At 32.4% G+C, this 22,729-nt stretch overlaps 1 protein-coding gene and 1 pseudogene across 1 annotated transcript; one reads left to right on the forward strand and one right to left on the reverse strand.

Annotated features, from left to right (window-relative positions):
- The first annotated feature begins 3,635 nt into the window (after positions 1-3,635).
- Positions 3,636-5,264, forward strand: LOC127702587 (mu-type opioid receptor-like). Its single transcript, XM_052206861.1, has one exon. The coding sequence runs from the start codon at positions 3,644-3,646 to the stop codon at positions 4,631-4,633; it is 990 nt and encodes a 329-aa protein (XP_052062821.1). The 5' UTR covers positions 3,636-3,643; the 3' UTR covers positions 4,634-5,264.
- A 14,697-nt stretch (positions 5,265-19,961) lies between these two features.
- Positions 19,962-20,639, reverse strand: LOC127720068 (uncharacterized; annotated as a pseudogene).
- Positions 20,640-22,729: the final 2,090 nt, after the last annotated feature.

Raw genomic sequence — 22,729 nt, forward strand, 5'->3', positions numbered from 1 at the left:
ATGTCTCGTTGTTAAGGTCATTGTATACGGAAAAGCTATTGGGGAATCACTGAAAAGTACGGAGAGACAATAATTCAACAGCAGCAGAATTCTGAAGATTTTGATAAGATAAAGGATTTTCTTTTAAAAGAATGTCCATGTACACGTGTTTTATAGTAGAACTTAACCATTTAAATGAGCATCTGGTGGAGAAAAATCGGTATATTTATTGTTATTACTACTACTGAGTCGATACCTTTTCTGGTAGACTGCTCGTCCAAGAGGGTATCAGCAGCCCAGTAGCTAGTGCTTCGGTACTGGCATGGAACTACAGAGATTGTATTTTTCAAATGTGCTGTTATAAAATTTTGAAAATCATTCTAAACTAAGAAATATCATGCTCTGATTCCTTGCTCGGCTTTAACAATACTTTTTGTCCATTTTGCTTTAAAAGCTCTTCGTTTTTGAAGGAGCTTGGAATTTTTAAATAGTTTGGCCTCGAGCATCACTGAAGAGACATTTCTTGCCGAAATGTGCATCTTTGGCCTCTATCAACACTGATGAGACATTTATTGTCGAAATGCACATCTGGTGCAGAAAAAATTGGTACCGTTAATGTTATCAAGACATATTCCCTTGTATATTTGAAGTATCATAGGACTTTGAGGTACATGTAAATTTGACCGTAGATAATTTAGACTTCTCCATTGTATAGCTTATAATGAATTTATAGATAGTTTGTTGTCCAAATGTTTGGCTGAGTGGCTGTACGCTTTTGACACTTGTTTTTAAAGAAAAATACAAAGCTACCAAAGTAGCTCTTTTTTAAGATCTTGCTATTGATATTCAGGTGTGAGCAGCAGTTTTATCTAAGCATGACAGTTATGATGTGTCAGACATCATGGTGACATAACAGATGATTCTTCTTGTGTCTTATAAAAAAAAAAACATAAATTGAAAAGGATTGAAGATTTTGTCTATTTTTGAAAATGCCAGAGTATAATACCTTCTCTTATCACACATCCTCTCTGAAGTATAAAATGTAAATTACTTAAGAATTTGGTTTTGACGTCAGATAATTGGTCGTCTCTGTGGAATTCATTCACGACCTATCTAGACACGGGGCGATACGAATTGTCCATCGCTAAAGATCATGCCATAAAAAGTAGATCATTGTATTTGTTATTCTTTGATTTTCTTTTTTACCTTTTTCAAATCAAAAGATAAACATATGTTTTGGTATTTAATATTATAGATCAAACTTCAGATTCATCGTTCAATCTAGCATCACAACTGTGTTCATGTGATACCTTGCTCGCCCTGAGGGCGTAAGGTCGTGGGTACGATCGCCAGCCGGATAAAACCTTAGAATTGGAAAATATTACGTGGCATTTAGGAGTAAGAGCAAAGACTGATCAGCCCGGAGCCAGAATAAGTTGTCCGGCTAGGGTGACATATCCTCCTAAAGACTGCCACCACGTGAACTAGCACGTTACAACTCTGGCTCAGCGTTTCATATTCATGTTATTGATTTTGATATGTTAGTTATATTTACCACTGAATGCTTAACACCATTCCATCCATCGATCATTGTTCACTTTTATTTCTTTAACACACAAAAACTGTAGAAGGTCACGATATATAAATTTTACATGTGGAAGTTTTAGACCCCATTACATGCACACACAAATATATACTGACTTGAAACATCTGTATTGTTACATATTTTATTTCAGATTTCTAGGAATTTTGCAATACTCGGCAACAAATAAATATCTAAAATATTACAATTATCCAATGCTACAGCATTTTTATTTGTTTTTTTTTCTGGCAAGTATCCCCATTACTGTTTCCGTCGACTTAGTTCCTGGGACCACTTGAATTATGCGTCATTAACCACAATTACACTGCAAATCTAAAAACAACTATAGGCTAACTAATTAACAATTTTACTGACGTTGTGTCTTAAAATCTGACGATGAGTAGTTTTTATGTTTAGTATGCGTGTAATATAATAACAATTACTCTATAAAGAACGGTTTGTGAGGGATATTTATCGCACATATTGAAGCACGCAATACAGAAATGCATGTCATTTGCTGAATTCTCCTTGAAGGAATTAGTTGTACACTTAACTAGAAAGATACCTTTACGGTCAATAATTTGTTTGAGCAAGTAGCCGAAGCTAAGGTTGATACAAAAAGCTTTTTAAAAGTTCGTTTGTTCTTGGAATAAAAACAATCTAATGAATCGAATTAATTCTGCCCTGTTTTATGTTGTTGTTTTGTTACCAGATCTCCACCTAAGACGTTTTCCACTAAGGTCCCTGCAAAGATCCTAATAAAGTTGCATGTAATTCTATACAGTTAAGTTGTTTTCTCGCTATGCTACCTCAAAGAGGCATTTCGAATTAGGCTCATATTTATCAAATATAAGTCTTTTTAACCTAATACTGTTTTTATCTTTTTGACCATTTTGTTGTCTGCTTTTTTTTTTACTTATGACTTGACTGTCCCCCCTTGATAACTTCTTACTTTTTTATATGCTCGTTGAACGTTTTGAAATGGTATTTATGTAACATTTATAAAGGTCACATAATTATTTTCTTATTGAATGTTTTCTAATGTCACAGTATGAAACGACACATCTGTTTACTGTATAGAAAACTGTACATATGTTTTACAATTTTCATCAAATGTTTTTTTTTATCAATTTGACTTTATACACAAATGATTTATCAGCTGTCCGAAGAATCGTAAGTATTTTCTTCTGGTCACAAAATCATTTCATGTTTTATGAATAAATCAAGATTTAATTGAGAACAAAATACAAAATATAATGCAGTAATGAAAGGGTTTTTTTTTTGTCTTTCCTGAAAGGCCTAATGATAAATTTGAAATACATCATACTTTAACCTGCTGCAATGAAATTGAAGAAGAAAACGATTGTATACAATACATATTGAGTATAACCCATTCGAGATGAATAATTTAAATTTTATTTGAGAATTATTTGGTCAAATAACCTCGGTATCCTAACAAATGCTAAGTGGAATAGAGTGTTGTTGCCTTAGAACCATTTTTTTGTTTGTTTTGTTTTGTGTATTATCATCATTATTATTATTATTATTATTATTATTATTATTATTATTATTTTTATTATAATCATTATTATTATTATAATTATTATTATTATTATTATTATTATTATTATTATTATTATTCAATTGTGGTTTGTTATACAAATTAAACAAAATAACATATCTATTAAATTGATCTTCATTGTGAATGTCTTTGAAAGTACATCAATACACTAGTTGCATTATTATCAGTAGTGGTAATCCTTCTTTATTATAATTGTCTGCTTGTTTCCATTTCAATAACTATTAAGAGCAAAATATTACAATTGGATATCAATCATGCTATAGGAAAATAAATAAAAAATCCCCTATCAATTTCCGATCCTTCTTTTATTTAACTGCGTTCTAGTTTCAATCAAAATAGCAAACATGATATATGATATTTTGTCATAATAATGATTGTTAAAATATTATTTTTTTTAGATATAATTAATAATATTCACAAAATGCTTTTGTTATGAGATTTTTTAACCGAAATTCATTTAGATATTCCATATTTTTACTTCAGGTGACAAGGAAAAAGACATGGAGAATTACACGAATGCAACCAATTTAACTCGGATTTCAGCATTTTTACACAAGAACGATAGTGTTGTTTTCTATAACTTTGTGGCAGGACTATATGTATATGCCATACCATTAATCTCCGTTATCGGCGTCATTGGAAACGTTTGGTCTTTTAAAGTTTTTGTGTTTACAAGTTTTAACAAACATCCTTCCAGTATTTATCTGGCAATGCTTGGAGTATCGGATACTTGTTTTTTAATTGCACTGATATTTGGATGGATCGGAACAATACACAACACAACGGTGAATACAGGAGTTTTATGTTTGGTATCAGTGTATATAGCTTACGTGTCAAGTTTTTTGTCAGTATGGTATGTTGTGTTAATCATGGTAGACCGTTTCATTGTTGTCTGCTTTCCGTTAAGAGGATATCGACTTTGTTCAAAACGACGCTCACTTATAGCTGGAACTGTAGTTACAGTATTTGGTGTTTTATTTTATAGCCATTCCTTTTTCACAGTTCAAGTTGTTCCAACACCAGGAGGTTTTTCTTGTCAATTGAATAACGATTACAGACATCTTGTAACTGTGATCACATATATTGATACTGGTATAACTTTTGTATTTCCGTTTGTCGCCATATTTGTTTTAAACACTGTTGTCATCGTGACTATTCGGAAATTCAGCTTCAAGCATGTAACACTACGCGGAAACAAATATTACTCGCCGCCACACAATATTCTTTCGAATGCACAAATGAGACTGACAGTTATGTTGATTGTAGTGGCTATCGTGTTTCTAGTTCTAAACTTACCGAGTCATGGGATTCGATTCTACATTCTAGTTAAGGATCTTGCCCAAACAAATGATTTGGTGTTGTTTTTGTCCCAACAGATATGTCAAATATTATATTATATCAATTTTTCTGTAAATTTTACCTTGTATGTTTCTTCAAGCAAAACATTCCGACGATGTTTGTTTGAAAAAGCCAGATGTTTAAGGCACTGATTTTTAAAAGGATAGCAAGCTGTTGTTGGAGGTACAGTTATAACAAAATTGTTGTTTAGTAAATTATAATCAAACATTCCTTTGGTGTTATATGAGTTAAAACTACTGGTGTTCAGAATATCACGCTTCTTTTAAATTCATCAAAATGAAAATGTCCGTGTGCGTGACCTTTAATTACCGAAATAATGCCGGTAAATTAGTATATCTGATTTTTTTCAAAGGGAACAATGTATGAAGGACATCCATTAAGACAAGGAAAATTATAGAAGGAATAACAAAATGTATAATTAAGATGTATATACAATAACAATGAAGAAATAGACGACAGTTGGGCGATTTTTAATGCATTGCAAGAGAACTTGCAGAAAAGTAAAAATTTAAAAATGCGAGCAGCGATCATTCCTAATCAACGACTAAACCCAGTGTTAAAAGATTTAACGTCAAGCAATATATCTGGATGTTATCATTATTTTTATTCAATATTATATATTGATTTTTAATAAGCAAGAGACGGAAAGAGTGAAATATATTTAAATAATTTCTACGAACAGCTATTAATTCAGTAACTCACATTATGTATTGCAATATAAAGAGGACGTATTAGTATGAAAAGATCACATTGCATGAAGTTGCTGATGTAAAATAATAACTTAAGTCAGCTTAAATTTGATAAATTTTCGAAAATATATTATCAAGTTTTGAATTGCATTATTTATTTTTCAGTGTATCGTTATCTATTGAGTAAACAAACCGTGACATTATTTAAAAATTATTTTGCCCAAGTAATTAAAATATTGCCCATTATGTCTTATAGTGAAAGATTCACAAAATAAACAACCCATAATGGAATGAATGAATTGACCGAGATGACAACAAATCAGGTTTCTGTTCCTATAGAATGTAATTTAAATACTGAAGGAGAACTTCTTTAAGTGTTATGATAATTTATATTTCAAAGAATAGTACTGTTGCTGACAAATTGAAAGGTTTCTCTGATCATGAAATATGCCTCCCTTTGTACAGCATTGTTTGGTTAGTGCAAGACTTGTTTTCTGTAGAGACGTAATGAATAACTTTTTAAATGATTGATTAATATCCTAGAAAAAAATGGGTAAATGTCTTTTAAAGCCGACTATACGGTATTTTGTTTCCCTCTTTGTTGAAGGCCGCACGGTTGCCTATAACTGCTTGCATCTACGGTTGTTTTTAAACTTTGGTGGATATTTGTCTCATTGGAAATCATACCACATCTCCTTATGTTTATATTAAAATATTAGTTTGCTACAATTTTGGCTAATGTGTTATCATTTTGTTATTTGATCGCATATGACTTATTTTTTATTGGTTTTGTTCCATTTAACCAGGTTATTGGTTGCACTTCTGTAAATATAGACAATGCAATTTCCCATAGGAACTCCCTTTGCTGCTAAAGCTGAGCCACTTTTACTATGAAGTTTCGTAAAACATTTTATCCTAGAACGGAAAGTTGATATGCACTACTTTTTTATTCAAATGTCAAAACATAGGGCTGTGCGGCATATTTTCAACATTTATATGCCCCGAACTTCTAAGAGTTTAAACTTATACTAAAATTCTGTACTATCCCTACCTCCACTTTGGGTGTCCCTCAGAATTCAATAATCGCCGCTACCATCTGTTTTTGTACTGGTAACATTCCCAAGTTATTTCTCTATGAGATGAAACATAGAGATCATATTTGGGAACCAGTACGTAAACAAAATTAAATATCTATGAATATTATATATCTCCCCAAAAGAGGCGTGGCTTGTGAAACAGTTGTATTTACAAAGTGCAACCTAAAAGGAATGTGAGTATATACATGTACATTTTTGGCACAGTACCTCAACGACACAATAAAAGCAAACAAAAGACATCGAAGGTGCTACAAATCTTTTTAGATTTGTAGACAAGTGTGCACATTACATGTGAAGTTCTTAATTGCCTCCAGCACCCTTTCCCCCTTTCCTCGAGTCTCAACAAGTTGTTAATGAATTCAGCAGACTTTACAAAAGATGTTTCATCTACACAATAATTCTTACAATGGACAATTCATATTTAAAGAAATAAACAACGAAAGCCACACTATAAAGATACACATTAATATGTTGGTTAGCCATAAAACCAGGTTCAACCCACCATTTTGTTTTCTTAAAATGTCCTATACCAAGTAAGGAATACGGCAGTTGTTATCAAATAGTCCGTTTCTATGTACGTTGGCGTTTGTTTTTGTTGCAGTTCAGTGTTTCTGTTGTTCCGTTGTTTTCCTCTTGTAGTTGGTGTGTTTCCCTCGGTTTTCGTTTGTAACTAGGATTTGTTTTCTCTTGGTTGATTTGTGACATTTGAACGGCGGTAAACTACTGTTGCCTTTGTTTTGTACATATTCAAGAGATCCTGGTTACTTTTTAACTTTATGAAAATGGATATAGAAAGAACAATATTGGTAACCTAATTTACAAACAAAATCATATTTTCATTTTTGGTGTGTTCAAACCGCTTTATTTATACCAAATTAGCCAATATCGACGGAAAACAAATACGAACATCAGTGATAACTCTGTAAGTTCATTTTTAGGTCAAAAGAAATTCTAGCATTTGTCGTCTTCACGAATATGTTTAATTCGATATATACCTCATAAAGAGTCGCGAAACCTCCTACTCTAGTCCTTATTTCTCATCGTTTAAACCTAGTTTCAGTAGGGACAGTAATGAATATGTATTAGAAGAAGAAACTGTTGTGCGATATATATTTAAACCAAAATTCTCTTTAAACCTAGTTCATAACCTATACAGACGTTTATTCTATAATGTGAACAAAATGAAAGGGTCATAGAATTTGTATAACTTCCATAACACAAATTACAAATTTCTTGAACATGGATAAACCCCAATGAGACGGCAATATACACGAAGCAGCAAAACTTTACATAGAAAGATGTTAAAGAGAACACATTACGGCTAAATATCGCGAACTAAAGCGTTCTGTAATCTTGAGAGTCATACACATTTAGTTCAACAGATGGTAATTTTATCTATCTTAGGAAAAACTCAATATATATATAAAAAAAAAAAACGGAATAGGGAACAACAATTCCAGACTCAGCGTATATTCTGAAATGTTAATATTGATCTACACTAGTCCATATGAAATAGTTGTCCAACACGGTCCCCCCAATGAAGAACTTGAAGTATCCACTTACAAAAAACAATATAATTTCCTTTATGATATCATCTTGATGCCAAGGTTTCAAACGTTATGTTCCATCACCTCTACCGAGAGATTCCTTTCCTTTGATAAAGCTATGATGTGGATGATGAACGTTGTAGTTAGTCGATTGAGATCTTCCTTCCTGCAATCAGAACATTTCGATTGAGAGTAAGGTCTGGCTTACAGTAAAGACTATAGTCACTACGATGGCCATTTATTCCGCTTGAAATAGCTGTTCTTCTTGTCATATTTACATTCTAGGAGTTACATGTACGCACTAACTGATCCCGATTAAGAGTGCAAATCAGCTTTTATCAGCCTTTAAATCTTTAGAGTCTTCGAAAATCCAGCATGGACATCGTTGGGAAAATCTTGAATGGTCGAGGGTGTTTTTCTGATTTCCCTCCAATTCTGGAAATGTATGACAATTTATGCCAAAAACTTGGATGATAAGGCAGTGCAAATGCTGTACTGGCCCATGAGTTTTTTTCCCCCTGAAAACCTGGCAGTAGGCAATGCCATTGGGCTTGCTGTACACACTTGTTGACATGATCCTATTCTCACTTTTGAAGTAATGTCACGGAAAGTGATATACTATAATATTGAGGGTGTTGTTGGCATGGCGAATGAAAATATATAATTCCTGTTTGGAATTGTCTCACTTCATGTCAACCGAATCAAGAAATAGATTGGTGTTAAAAAGGTGTATGAATTTGACAAAGGACAGAACAATTAATGTATCTATTGCTATTTCTTAAACACCGATACGTATGTGTTATAAATGAATGTGAAGCAATTGCATTCAATTCCTATGTACATGCTACCAGCTTGGCCAAAAATTCAGTTTTAGTGTCAAATAAGTGGTGCGAGTCCTAAATTATACATGCATCTATCCTTTTTAAAAGTCAAAGGTGGTTCAGAACAATTGACCTCTTTATGCTCCACCACCCATGACGTTCCTGTCATTAAACATATATCACTAAAACACACGCAAAATCAATGTGAAACATAAGAATTTAAAGGTTTTCTTTAGATTTGAAAACAGATTTGTTTCAGTTCTAAAGATATATCATTAACGTCTCTACATATTAAACAGTTGGCAGTCTTAGGAAAGTAAACTTAGAAACTTTTACTTTCAACAGATAGATGAACGGACAGTGTTAAGAAGGTAACTGTATTTTCGGAGATTATTGCGAATAATGCGACTGGGTGAGTATCGCAATAACAAAAACCCGCATTCAGATATCTGTTACATATATCTGTACGCAGATTTTCCTGAAATTTCAATAATTAATCTTGCATTTTTGTCTATTTATAAAACATCGCAATAATAAATGCGCGAAATAATTTCTGAATTAACAGTTCTCCCCAAGAAAGCATTTTGAAATTAATATGCACGTTCGTAAAAAGTACACTTAATAAATAATGTTTGAAATTCCAAATCTTAAAAACATAGCTGAAGAGCTGATAAAACAAAAAAGCACAAAAAGTATAGCCAAATCCGAGCAAAGAATCAGAACATTGCAGGACATGCATAAAGCTTTATAATTTTGCCACGTGCATTTTTGATATTTTATCATTTTATAATGTACTAATTTTAAGAATGTAAGAGTTGCATTATCTTATCTTCAAGCGTTTCTTCTATAACTCCAGACTCAACCGACCCACACTACTCAAATCAAAGGACTTTTCTTCTATACAACTTTGTACAAATGTAGATAAACGGAATGATATCTCGATAAACCAAATGACGATCTTGAATTCAAAGGTCTCTGTTAAATTAATTCCCAACTTTTATAGACGCGACACATTATAATTTAGAGCTTGCAACATTGTATAGACACCTATATGTATAAAATTGTATATATGGTTGCAAACTGTGTAATTACCTTCACGTGTCTTTTGGGTATATTTGTATGTCGTTGGAATGTTGCCTCATTGATGTTTATCCCACATATCACAAGGAAGTGGTGAAGCAGGATTTGTTTACCCTTCCAGAGCACCTGAGATCACCCCCAGTTTTTGGTGGGGTTCGTGTTGCTCAGTCTTTAGTTTTCTATGTTGTGTTTCGTGTACTCTTGTTGTCTGTTTGTCTCTTGGTCCTTTCTTTTTCAGCCATGGCGTTGTCAGTTTTTATTTTCGACTTACGAGTTTGAATGTCCCTCTGGTATCTTTCGCCTCTCTTTTTCCCTTTTATTCATATCTACACTTCAATTTTCTATCTTGATAAGTTCACAGCCCTAGTTTCATAGTGGTCAATGATCTATTGACATTAATCAAGCATATATTCATGATGGATCATCTATAACTCAATATTCATAGTTAGTTATTATATCTTACATTGATAAATATGCCATAGTATGAGTATACATGTAATTATATTTAATATTGATAGAATGGAAGTGACAAAACAAATCCCATGCTTCTGATCTTAACTTTTTTTCAACCATTGACATCGATGTACTTATCAGTAATATTCTACCTAATATCTGGAAAGCCAAATTTATATCATGCAATACCATCAAAACCAAAAAGGTCTAAACGGATCAGCCAACATCATGTTTTGTCATTTTTGTTTCATTATAGTTGTTATATGTTTAACTGACTGGCAATATCACCACGAACGTCTAAAAATAACCATCTGTATTTATAAACCTGCAGATAATCATGTAAAATAAATTGACTTAAATGGAAAAACATATTTTGAAGACTATAAAACCAGGTTTAACACACCATTTTCTTCAGAAAATGCCTGTACCCATTCAGGAAAATGAATGAGTCGTTCCGTTGGTTAATATAGTCGAGCGTTTGGTTTTGTCAGGTTTTATGGACCTCTCTTTTTTTATTTACCTTGGAGTTCGGTATTTATGTTTTTTTAAACACGCGCAAATCAATCTGAAAATTAAAAGATTTGGATTTATTTCTTAAGATATATTCTTAAAGTTTCTACAGTTGACAATATAAAAAAGTGGTCGATACCGCTGCTGGTGGACTATCAGTCCCCTGATTCAATAGGGACAAATTACCATATTTTGAAGAATATAAAGAACAGAGGTCATCTTATAAAGCAGGATGCAGATTATGTAAATATAAAAGCTGAAACAATTGATGGTAAAAATCGTTCAAGGGCTAGTACAGTTTCCATGGTAAGCAATGGGTTACAAGGAGTGTTCAGATTAGTGTCAAATTTAAACGACTTCAACTTAGATTAATTAGTATGGATGAGACTCTGGGGTATCGGCTTTTTACAAAAAAAGGGGTATGGTCTGAACATCTTATTCATGCAAAGCCATATGAAATGATAATGGCATGTTTTGTTTACGAAGTCTGATACTATTTGGGTGGTAGAATAATTCATATTAAACATAATAATCCTGTACAGGGCCCGCATGCCTTTACACAAAAACATGTTATTCCAATGACATTTTTACAAGCTTCCATAGGTTATTATCATCCGGGAGATTAGTACAATGTATTTGTATTGTACCTCGTCTAAACGACTATAAGAAATACTTAAACACATCTAAATCAGCTGGTAAAATGTATGCTACAATGATTTTTTATCAGCTATTGTATGCAACTGCGCAGCAAGTAAGTTATCAAAAACAAATGGGTTTTTTTCAAAACTTATGTACTGGTATTAGTAGGTTGTATCCTTTGTAAAAGATTAAGCTAGCTATAAAACCAGGTTTTATTCACCATTTTCTACATAAGAAAATGCTTTTACCAAGTCAGGAATATGACAGTTGTTTTCCATTCGTTTGATGTGTTTGAGCTTTTGACTTTGCCATTTGATAAAGGACTTTCCGTTTTGAATTTTCCTTATTAGGTAGTTTTGTTATTTTACTTTTTAATACTGGTGTTTATGCTTGATGTACATTTGGGCAAATATTTTCTTGAAAACAATTGAATCGTGCAGCTAGAGAATGTACCTTTGTGAACTAGGCTTTATTATTCTCTTTGTACCGTTTTTGTTCGCTGATGTAGAAGCATTGATCGGTTCGACGGTTTCCCAGAAGTATTATGGTAGTTTTTACTAGATTGTTTTATAAATATTCAGTAGAGAAAAAAAAAAAGGAAATGTAGACGCTTGAAGTTTGTTTTTTTTTTAAGTTGTGGAGTATTTTTTTCGGTGTTGTTAAGAAAATTCGTACGACCATCAAAAGAGAGGTGAAAGATACCAAATAGATATTCAAATCAAAAAGTCGAAAACAAAATGGAGAAAACGAAAAACGACAAAGTTGCAATAGAACGTACAGAAAAAGTGCCAAACTGAAAAGTTTTACTTGCATCTAAACGTTCCCTTATTGTTCCCTTATTGTAATTTTAAAAAACTGCAATCATCAAATGTATGAAAAGCATGGTAATCTGACTGAACAATTTTTTTAATTTAAGGGTTGTTTGGCAGAATCCAACTTCTGTGTCCGACTTTTCGGAGATGTTAAGTAACCACGATGAAGCCGAAATGTATGATACGACACGCTATTTATGTCAATTCTTTTTTTTAGGCAAGGAAAGCAAATGGTAGAATACATATTTGTCAGAAACAGATGTCATCATGCTTTATGTTCATTACTTCAGTTAGTTTGTATATACAGCAGAATACTTGAAAAAAAACTGGTCATTTAAGCAATTTTCTTGACGGCAGGAGGTTGGTCCATATCAATGAAATACATTCGGCATTTAAATCTGATGTATGAGAAAACTGTTTTCCGTTGACAGGACATGATACCACTTCAGCATTTGTTTTTAGTAAAGACTTAAAAGTTTAAAGACTTTTTCTGCTTAAAATATTTTGGTTGTCATGCATGTCAATAACAAAAAAGTGATGAAACTAGCTACACGATCCGAAGCAAAAGCTAAAAAGTGGGCATCAGCTTCTGAATACATTTAAAGTAAAAATATTGACCTCGGGCACACAGGGAACAACAAGACAACGATACCAATGGGTCAATTAAAATTCATAAGTCAAAGAAATACATGGTAAAAAAGAAGATCATTTATGATTGAATATTGTTATTTCGGGTCCTTTTAACTTGTTATGCGGTACTGGTCTTACCTTTAACACCGAGTTACACGAGCCCCACCAAAAATGTGTAGTGATAGGGGGGACCCCGGCAAGGTAAGCAGATTCTGATTCACTAGTGGTACTCACCTTGTTGCTTATGACAAGTAACAATTCGATGAGTCGCATTCGGTAATGTCATAATCGAAGAAAAGAGGATGTCGGTCATCTTTTTGGATAAGACCGTGGCTAATATCTAAAAATAGAAAGGTTATTTTAGAAGTTTTTTCAGATTTGCAAGTAAAACTAGAAATTTGATTATGATGATGACGATGATTGGCTGTGTAACGTCCAGTGGCATATTAAATGCATATTAAGGTCGAGAACATGTAAAAGCGATATGAATTTAGCTTGTATTTTACGTATATGCTTAGCTGGATTTTCAACGTGGTATTTCACAAGGTAACAGTCAGCAGGAAGACATACCCTACAAATACGTACGCATTATTCTGACTCCAAACTCACCATTCTTTGCTTTCACTCCTGAATGCCGCCTGTTTGCAGAGAAATAGCAAATACCAATTTTAATGCCTTTGGTTGTTCCAGGCCGGGGTCAATCTCATTACCTCCCTCCCTCGCTCGAGCGAGCACGCTACGACGAGACCATATAGGTAGTTTTTGATTAACAACATTAAAACAATATAAATACTGATATCTGACAGACTCAATATCTTGTGAATATCTAAAAGATGTCATTTGATAGACACATTATACTTAATAAGGTCCAAACAATGACCTTATCATACGTTTTTCGATTTTCATTAAAAGATTTTCATGGAAAATCAAGATCAAAATTGGCCATTTAGAAACCTATCTTTTTAAACGTTAAAAAAGGAACATGGTGTAACATAATGATAAAAAATCTCGACATTTAATTGCTTATGTTCAAAACGAAAGAATTGCTCTTTTATTGACGTTTTTCATCTTTAATGAAAAGATCGTATATCAAAATTAGAAAGTAGAGCTCTTGTTTTGGGGACGTCTTTGCTGTATGTGGTATAAAACATTTTTGTGGGTACCGTGCATGCGTTGAATAGGGGTGATTTCTTAATGACTATATAAAGAGAGATGTGAAATCCATCAAAACAACTCATATATTGATTTTGACATTTCCATGTACACAATTTCCAAATCCAGACTAGTCCAAGGATGATAAGAATAGTGAGTAAAATTCTTTAAATAAAATTTAATAACGAAAATAAGATTTAAATGCTACAGGCAAACTATTCAAAAATATTTCAGCATCTAATGTGTTTTCTAACTGAATTTGACTGGGAAATTTATGAAAGATTGCTTGATTTGAAAACTATTTCTGAGCAAAACAATGCACCTGAATCTACCAATAAGATTGTAATTTTTAAGAACCGTGGACTGTCGGAGTATATTTATAATGTATATTTAAAGATTTGCGGAGTATGTAATAATTTGTTTATGTCAAAACATTGGCGAAGATTATTTCAATTGCATGTCCTTGAAAGTATCAAAACAACTAAAATGATCGATCACACAAAGGCTGAGATGAATATATTCTTGAGGCGTTGTTCAGTAATACTGTCTAGGTTAACATTTCTCACTTCCACGACATCTATCCATTTGTTCAAAATGATTGATGTGAAAGGTTATAGGATTTTTTAGAATTCAATTAACCTTATCTATCCATTTCTGGAAGTCACATTGTATTTGCAATTATACAAAAACCTGATATTATACTACACTTTGAATACTTCTACAACAAAACGGACAATCTGTTGATAGATACTCGACACAATGGAAGTTTAGAATTTCACAATAAATCAGTGCTCTGGTTATGCGAATCGAGAAGAGGTTTCTTGATATTTTTGTTCAATCGGTCATCACATCATACCATCTTCTCTTGTAACATAGTGAAACAAGAATACACATTTTAATCTTTACTCTTTTGAAATCTTTACAATCTTCTTGTTATAATAACAAAAGGCTTTCGTGATCTTGTTGTACGTTATAAGTACTTCATCATACGGTTTCAGAGTATTGAGCAGCTATCAAGATGAAGAACTGCATAGAATAAAAGCGGTACATTCATATGATGCATTCATACTCCATAGCAATGATATTCTCCTATGTGAATGTAACTGTATACATCATTTATTCTTTATTATCCATATGACAGTAATATGAATAATCGACATCTAATTTATCATTCACATAAAATTCATCTGTATGAGAGAAATATCAAAAATGACACTAGTATCTAAATGTGTTCAATTGTAGACCTTGTTTTTCGGGTCTCATAGTAACACAGATATTTACATGGGAATATATTCATACACTTTTGTCTATTGTCCATCAATTATTCGGACAATGTACAAAACGTTGATGAAATATATCAGATCTGAAAGAGACATTTATCCCAGCATGAATTGAGTAGAAACAAATCCCATTACCACCTATACAACAAACGTAGAATAGCAACAGATTCTACATGTAGTATATTGGAAATGTGTCTCTACACAGTCAACAGTCTCGTCAGCGGTTCTCTATTTTTGTTTCTTCAAAAACATATTTTACTTTATAAACATTAATCAGTTTGTATGCATGTATAGAACACAATATTGATACAGCCGATTTTAAAGAATGTTGCATTACAAAAATATTTTTGAATATATATTTGATCTTCTCAAGATCCAATTAGGAGGTTTACTATATATAACATGTATGGCAAACTACTGATTTTCAGATGCACTCTAAATAAATATCAATTCTAGATTGAACGTGTAAATGTCCGAGAAAGTAATTCCTAAAAAGTATGTACATCAATTATTGGTTATTTCTTGCAGACGATAAGCGTCTATACAGTGTCGGCGTTTGTCTATCTTGGTAAACATTTTGTTGGTAGATGGCTGTCTTATGAAGGCCAACCTACACATCCTTTCAAATCAAATATAATTAAAACAATAAACTTGTGTTTTTGACCTTTACCTTTTATATAAATCGTGTTAAAATGTCATTGTATAATATTAGCACACCCATTCTCTTTATCTTCCTTTTATGTAAGTTCTATTGATACCAAAAAAAAACTCCATTAACAATTCCAAGTGCAAGTGTTTATGGTATGTTATCCATGTTAGTTAAAATCATTTTAGTTTGTAGCGGAAACAATAAAATTCAGATTTACTTATCTAAGCTGCTACAATTACCGTTCTCGTGTAAGCAGAATTTCAGATGACTTATATTGCCTGATCAACCTATTTTCCTGGATGAAACACAAAGTGGTTGATGAATTATAATCACTAAATGCTGTAAAATAAGCATTCAAAACTAAGACAAAAATCAAAAGATTCTTTTTTAAACAAGTAACTTCTTGGGTAAACCACGCAGGATATCCTGTTTTGTTTGTTTACCGGAAGACACGAAAAGAAGTGATCTAAAAGCATTCAACGCCGTCATTTCCAATTCTAAGGTAAAAACATAAACTCAACAAAATCGCTTTTAAATTCACCCAGATTGATTGCTTAACTTTTAACCGGAATCAAATAGTTGTTATCATATATGTTTTGATTAACGCAGTTTTATTTTTGCAGCAACTAAAAATATTAAAATGTGGAGAAATTACTTTAAAATGTGAGTACAGCATGCACTTGTATAAACTAAACTGGTACTTTCTCATTATAAAAGATAACAGTCTGGAAATAGATGGTGTTCGCGAATGACTTGAACATTAAGACATTTTATGCCTTGAAGTAATCACTGTACTACTTGCTCAGCACTTGTAAATTTCATTTTCTCTTTAAGTTCTTGATAGTGTGGATTGATTGCAATGATTTACTCTCATCATCAAGTTTGGTTTCATAGACTGAGCGGGGTTTGTTACACTTGGTGTCAGAATGACTTTAACTTCGACATAAAAGTGTTTCATAAAAAAATATTTATCTCATTGTGACTTCGATTTTGACTGAAAATCGACTTGCGTAGCTTTTCTGGCCGTATCATTAAAACATACTCTCTCATCGTCATTCTTCTATCAAAATTGTACACACTCAAATTTTTAGAATTTGGGTTTATTTTAATTAGCATATTTTACGTAGGCTTGCGCTAAGAAAAATTTATTTAATTCTATGATTTGGGTGATATACGTCAATAATGTGACGTTGTAATTTTAATTTCATTCAACACATGAAAATTAAGGAAGATTTGAAATGAATTTATGTAACAACAAGAAAAGAGAATTGCATATCGAATTTTATGTGATGTTAGGTAGCTGTCTCATCGACGTACATCTTGCATCCTAAATGTTCAGTTCGTTTTGGCAAAACTAATTACTTAGTTCGTAAACTCAACATTTCATATTTTATCATTTTAACGATTTTAAAAGTCCTATTCCCGACTGTAACATTTTTACTGCGTCAGTATTCGCATAGCGGGTGAGGCATTCACAGCTTACCCTGTCGACACACACGGTCTCGCTCCTTTTGGAGTCCATGCCATTCCGTGTGTTGTTGTTTGTTACCTTAATTTGTCTTCTTAATCAATATATGAGATTTGAACATCAGTAAACTACTGTTGCCTAAATGTATAGCGGTTTTTTATTTAAACAATCTATCTTATAAAATAATGTTTTCCAAGCATCGTTTGATGCATAATGGGAGTTTCGTTTCAGTGGTGGTTTTCATACGATGTATTTCTTTCTAAACTTCACTTAGTTGGAAAAATTTCGTCATTACATGTACCAATTAGTTGATATATATAATAATTGACAGCGATGGTATTATAGGGAGTAAGGATAAAACATTTGTTCTGTCAGAGCATGCACAAAACAAACTTCAAATTAAATATTTTCAATTAAAAAAACAGTAGTTGATTTCCTTTTTTTGTGCAATATTTTGGTCAGCTGGCAATAATCTTAACTTTGAAATAATAAATTACTTTATTACTGATACTTTAAAAGCTTGAAAATTTGCAGATTTTTTTTTTTAATTCATATTTAACTTATTTGTAATTTATTCTGGTTTATATAAGTGTATATGCCATTATTGCCTTTTATATAAATTTTTATTACATACATTACATGTAATACAACCGATTTATATTTATTCATTTAAAGATGATTTCAGAATACAATGTACATTTTTTTTAAAAAGAATGCCGACGTCTAAATTCTAATAAATCCAATTATACAATAACAACATGATCTCAAGTAAACGAACCATTTTTAGTCGAAGCAGGTGTTTGCCTTCAGTTAGAATGTGAATTAAACTAAAGCGTAGTTTAGAAATGATATGATGTTCATATTGTGAAATAAAATGTGTGGTATAATGGCAATCGAACTGTCATCATTTTGAACTTGACATTTCTTTTTCAATGAGATATAAGTGTAGATAGTTATGAAAAGGTCTTGTTATTCTTAAAAGCGATAAGCATTCTTTCTCTATATTTTCAAGCAAAATTCTATTAACCTACTAGAAAATCACAACGTTTTATAAGATTCAGTTGATTTTCATGAATTAACTATTACTATTTTCGTAAGATTTTTTTATAATATTATAATTGATCTTAAAGTTGCATGTAACAGTTAATTCGGTCCGGTAGTAATATTTGTCCCCCGGACTTTGTTTTCTGAGTAATCTAGTCCATGATCATGATCTCACTAGAAAAAGAAGTCCAAAGCCAGTTAAATATGTCGGGCACTTATTTCCCTGGTAAACATTTTCCAGAGACTTACTTTTATAGTAAATTATGGTCATGGAGATTTTTTCATGCATATATCTAGGGAAATTTTCAAATTTGTTTCGAACTCTTCTGAAAATTACTATATTATAAAAATAAAAAATATTTGAACAATGAAAAAAATCTAATTCCCTTGTTATAAAAGACCTTGTTATCTTTTAGGAAAAGACCCTTTTTAATTTCAATTGTTAAGACATTCCTTAAAATTTATTCAAATTTGTATGATTATTACTTCAATAGTTAAAAAAGGGAAAAAATAAGCAAGAAAAATCATCAAAGTCTGTGATATCAATTTTCTTAGAGTCCAGAGTTTTTTTTTTTAAAAGCACCCATATTTTAATAAAATAATGAACGATTCATGTACAACTGTTAAAAAATATTGAAACTTTAAAACAATTAAAACAGCCATTGTTTACATGTAAATGATTTCTTTCAGTTCAAGGAATTTTCCTAGTAAAATAAAGGACATGGACATATTTACCTAGGAATATTAAGGACACGGACATTGATGACCTAGGAAAATTTATCTGTGGACATTATAACCTGACATTAGACTAAAATACTAAATTCAATAACCATGGACTTTTTATACTAGCAATTTATGTCCGTCCGGGCACGTTTTTTTAAGGAATAGAAGTAATTTGCTCAAATTTTAAAATTTACTGTTTTGAAACCCTTAAATATATATTTAGATATGAAAAACAGCCATACCCAAAAACATATTCTTGCCAAAAAAGTCTTTAAGTTAGAATTTGGATTAAAAAAAGAAGGTGGAAGATACCAAGGGTATATTAAATTTGTTCAATGAAACACAATTAACTATGCAAACATTTCATCAATATTACAGTAATGAGTTAAGTCAAACCATTGTTCATAAATTTGCTAACATAGAGAGTTGATTCTTCTGTCTTTGGTCTGGAAGAACTAGGTAGTTGTAGGTTGTAGTATGTTGGCAAACATTGTCTTATAACAGTTAAGTTTTACATTTAGCAGTTGATTTAAGGTACTGCGGCTCTTTTCACAAAAAATCTTACGAGTAGAAATACTCGTAAGTCATACAGTATAAGTTACGATCAATTATAAACGTAAGATTTTTTTAGAAAAGGGTCGCTGGTCATCATGCTGTTTCTGTGACTGATCTTTATAAGCTTAACCTGGGAGAATACTCTTTTAACCTCTGCTGTACTTATTGGGAGTGTGGTGCCTGCACTTAATAATTTGTAAACTAATGGATATATCTTTGAGTCTTGTGTCTGTGGAGTTATGAAGAAGTTTTAGTAGTTTAGTCATTGACCTGTCCTGTGCTGTCATGGTGTTCAGTAGTTGAATGAAATTTAACCATTGTGTCTGCAGTTTTTCTGGGTCCATAGAGATGTGGTCGGCAAACTAAACATCTCGTTGAACCCATAAAGTGCTGGGAAGTCTTCAGGTGTACCACTCAAATCAAAGACTGACAGCTGGTCAATGACGTCTGTGTCAACAAATCTGTCCTGGATGTTGTTGATCAATTTGGTCAAGAATGGTTCTTTGACTTTTTGTGTTGAAGTCAGAGCTTGATGAAGTTGTCAGTTGAAAATCTGATGACATCTGTGAGTACTTAAACTGCCATGGTCCATCCTGAGTTTGTCTGGTTTCCAGCATTCTGATGGTTTTGTCTCTGTAGTTTTAACCATGCTGAGGTTCACACCCCTACGTTTAAAGACCAGTGATAGGGAATATATGTGTGGTAGGGTGTCTGCAAGTAGCAACAAGGATCTCAGTGTGGTTGCGTCTTTAAGGTTCTTCAGGATACCATAACCAACTGGGTCAGTGCTAATTTCTGATGTCTCTAGGTTGACAACAATACGGGAAACGCTGGAAACTGCCTTGTCATGGGATAACCATCTGTAATGCTTGGCTTATTCAATAGAGAGTAGTGCTTGTTTGAAAGCAGTTTGGACCATTTTAAGACTGACTGTGTGGACGCAACTATACTTGTAGAGTTTTTCCAGGGTTTCGTCAGTTTTCTTCATGAGAAATTTGTTTTACGTTGTTTGTAGCCGTGTCGGAGACTTGCTCACTGAGTAGGTTGAGTAGCTCGTGGACTGTTTCCTAACTAAAGTAGGTTTGGTAAGTTGGTTGCACTAAGTTCAATGCAGAGATCTATAATGCTGGTGAAGTGGTCAAGTGGCAAGTTCTTGCTAATTATGTAGTACATAACTTTGATTGCATCAACAATGGCTTTCTGGGCAGAAGACGTAATATTTTTGGACATATCGTTGATAGTCTGGTTGAGTTCTAAGGAGAATGAGTGCTTATGTTGATCCCTGTCTTGGTGCTCATAGAAATTGTCACGGCAAAGACACTTGTAACCAGTCTCGGACCAAGTCTTGTTCCAATGTAACCATAGGAGTTGTGTTTCTTTCAAAGTTTGTAAAACATAACATCATTAGTGTTGCCAGCATCGTCAGTTTTTGTGGTGAAGATTAACCAAGAGAAGACAGTTAACCATGCTTAGTTAACACCAACTTTATGACCACTTGCGTTTCTGTTATGGGACGGCGTAGTCTCGACATTGTCTTGTGTAGAAAACTGTAGATGTCTTCTGAGTAGAAGGTACGTGAGGAGAATCGGTAAATATAGTTGGTGTGTCAGAAGTAGATGTGGCTTGTAGTGCAGTACTTTCATCAAAACGTTTATGAATTTATAGAAAGAGTATTTATTCACAACTAACCAAAAATGATTATTAAAAACAATTGTAAACGGCATTTACTCAAGAATAATTTGAACATTGAAATGAAAATATTTCTATTTAAATAAAATCGCTTTTTCGGAAGCCAAACAATTATTCTTACCATAATTTCCTATAGTGTATGCCTTCTTGTTGAAATTAATGTTTCTTTTTGCCAAAACCAGACTGAGGATAACTGATAAAAAATAGGTACGATTTTAAGATTGCGAACATTTTGAAATAAAGTGAAATGCATCACCAATATCTCCTGAATTGCAAAGTATACAATATCGATTTTCCCTTGAAATATTATTCCATCTCCCATATTCAATAGTAAGTTGATAAATGGGGATCCTGATTAGAAAAATTTATGTTGTTATCATCGTGGATTTTGAAATGAATTTCCCTATCAGGGTTTTCTTTAAATAAACGATAATTAATCATGGTTTCTGGTGATTCTAATAAGATTGAGTAACAATTTTTTGGTTTAAAATGGTCTATAACACTTACTTTAACATTGTGATAGAACCATGTATTACTGACAAAGTACTGTGCATTCCAAACATATGACAATCCACAATAGATTTAATATTAGTAATCTATGGATTGATCATCCCATACTTTTTATATGCATAATTATACAAAATAACAGGAATTATCTTTCTTTTATGGCAGAAGTTTTCGACCAGTCATTTCAAACGACTTTTGAAACGATATTAACTTCTAAATGATATCTACCAAGTTCACCATATATCATGAAATCTTGCGTTGATTTCTTTATATTCAACAAATTTTTACAGAATTTTATTTGAAAAATTCGATAACGATTATTGCTGACTCTCCAAACTTCACATCCGTACAGATAAATAAGCTTGATAATTTTTTCAAAAGGTCGAGTTGACATCCTATAGATTAATTATGTTTGCGACCTTGGTGAATAATATCGTACATGGAATAGGTGGCCTTTTCTGTTTGCGCCTTTTTTGCTTCGAAAAACTTCCCGTTTTAGAAAAATAATTCTAAGGTACGTAAACTCATTAACAATTTCTATAGCAGTATTATTATATTTGAAGTCTATTTTGTTAATTTTCTGAAACATAAAATGCATTCAAAATTTAACTATCTAGTTCCTGCTATGCCTTAAAACTTTTCAAGGTGCACAAGTTTGTGCGTACTTAGAGTAAAATTTGTGGTGTAAATACGGCCATATTAGCAAAAGGTTTTCATGAACCTTAATAGTTCAAAAGAACATGAAAAACTAAAACACTATCAATGGTCGAATAGCCCTATCTAAATTCCCACTGGTTTTTAATAAGCAATGAATGGTTTTCCAAAAAGATGGAAAGTCTTGAATTCAGAACTTAATTAAATAGCTTTCATATGCCGCCAAAA

This window comes from Mytilus californianus, unplaced genomic scaffold (assembly GCF_021869535.1).
Source record: "Mytilus californianus isolate M0D057914Y unplaced genomic scaffold, xbMytCali1.0.p SCAF_1, whole genome shotgun sequence".
Lineage (NCBI taxonomy): Eukaryota > Metazoa > Mollusca > Bivalvia > Mytilida > Mytilidae > Mytilus > Mytilus californianus.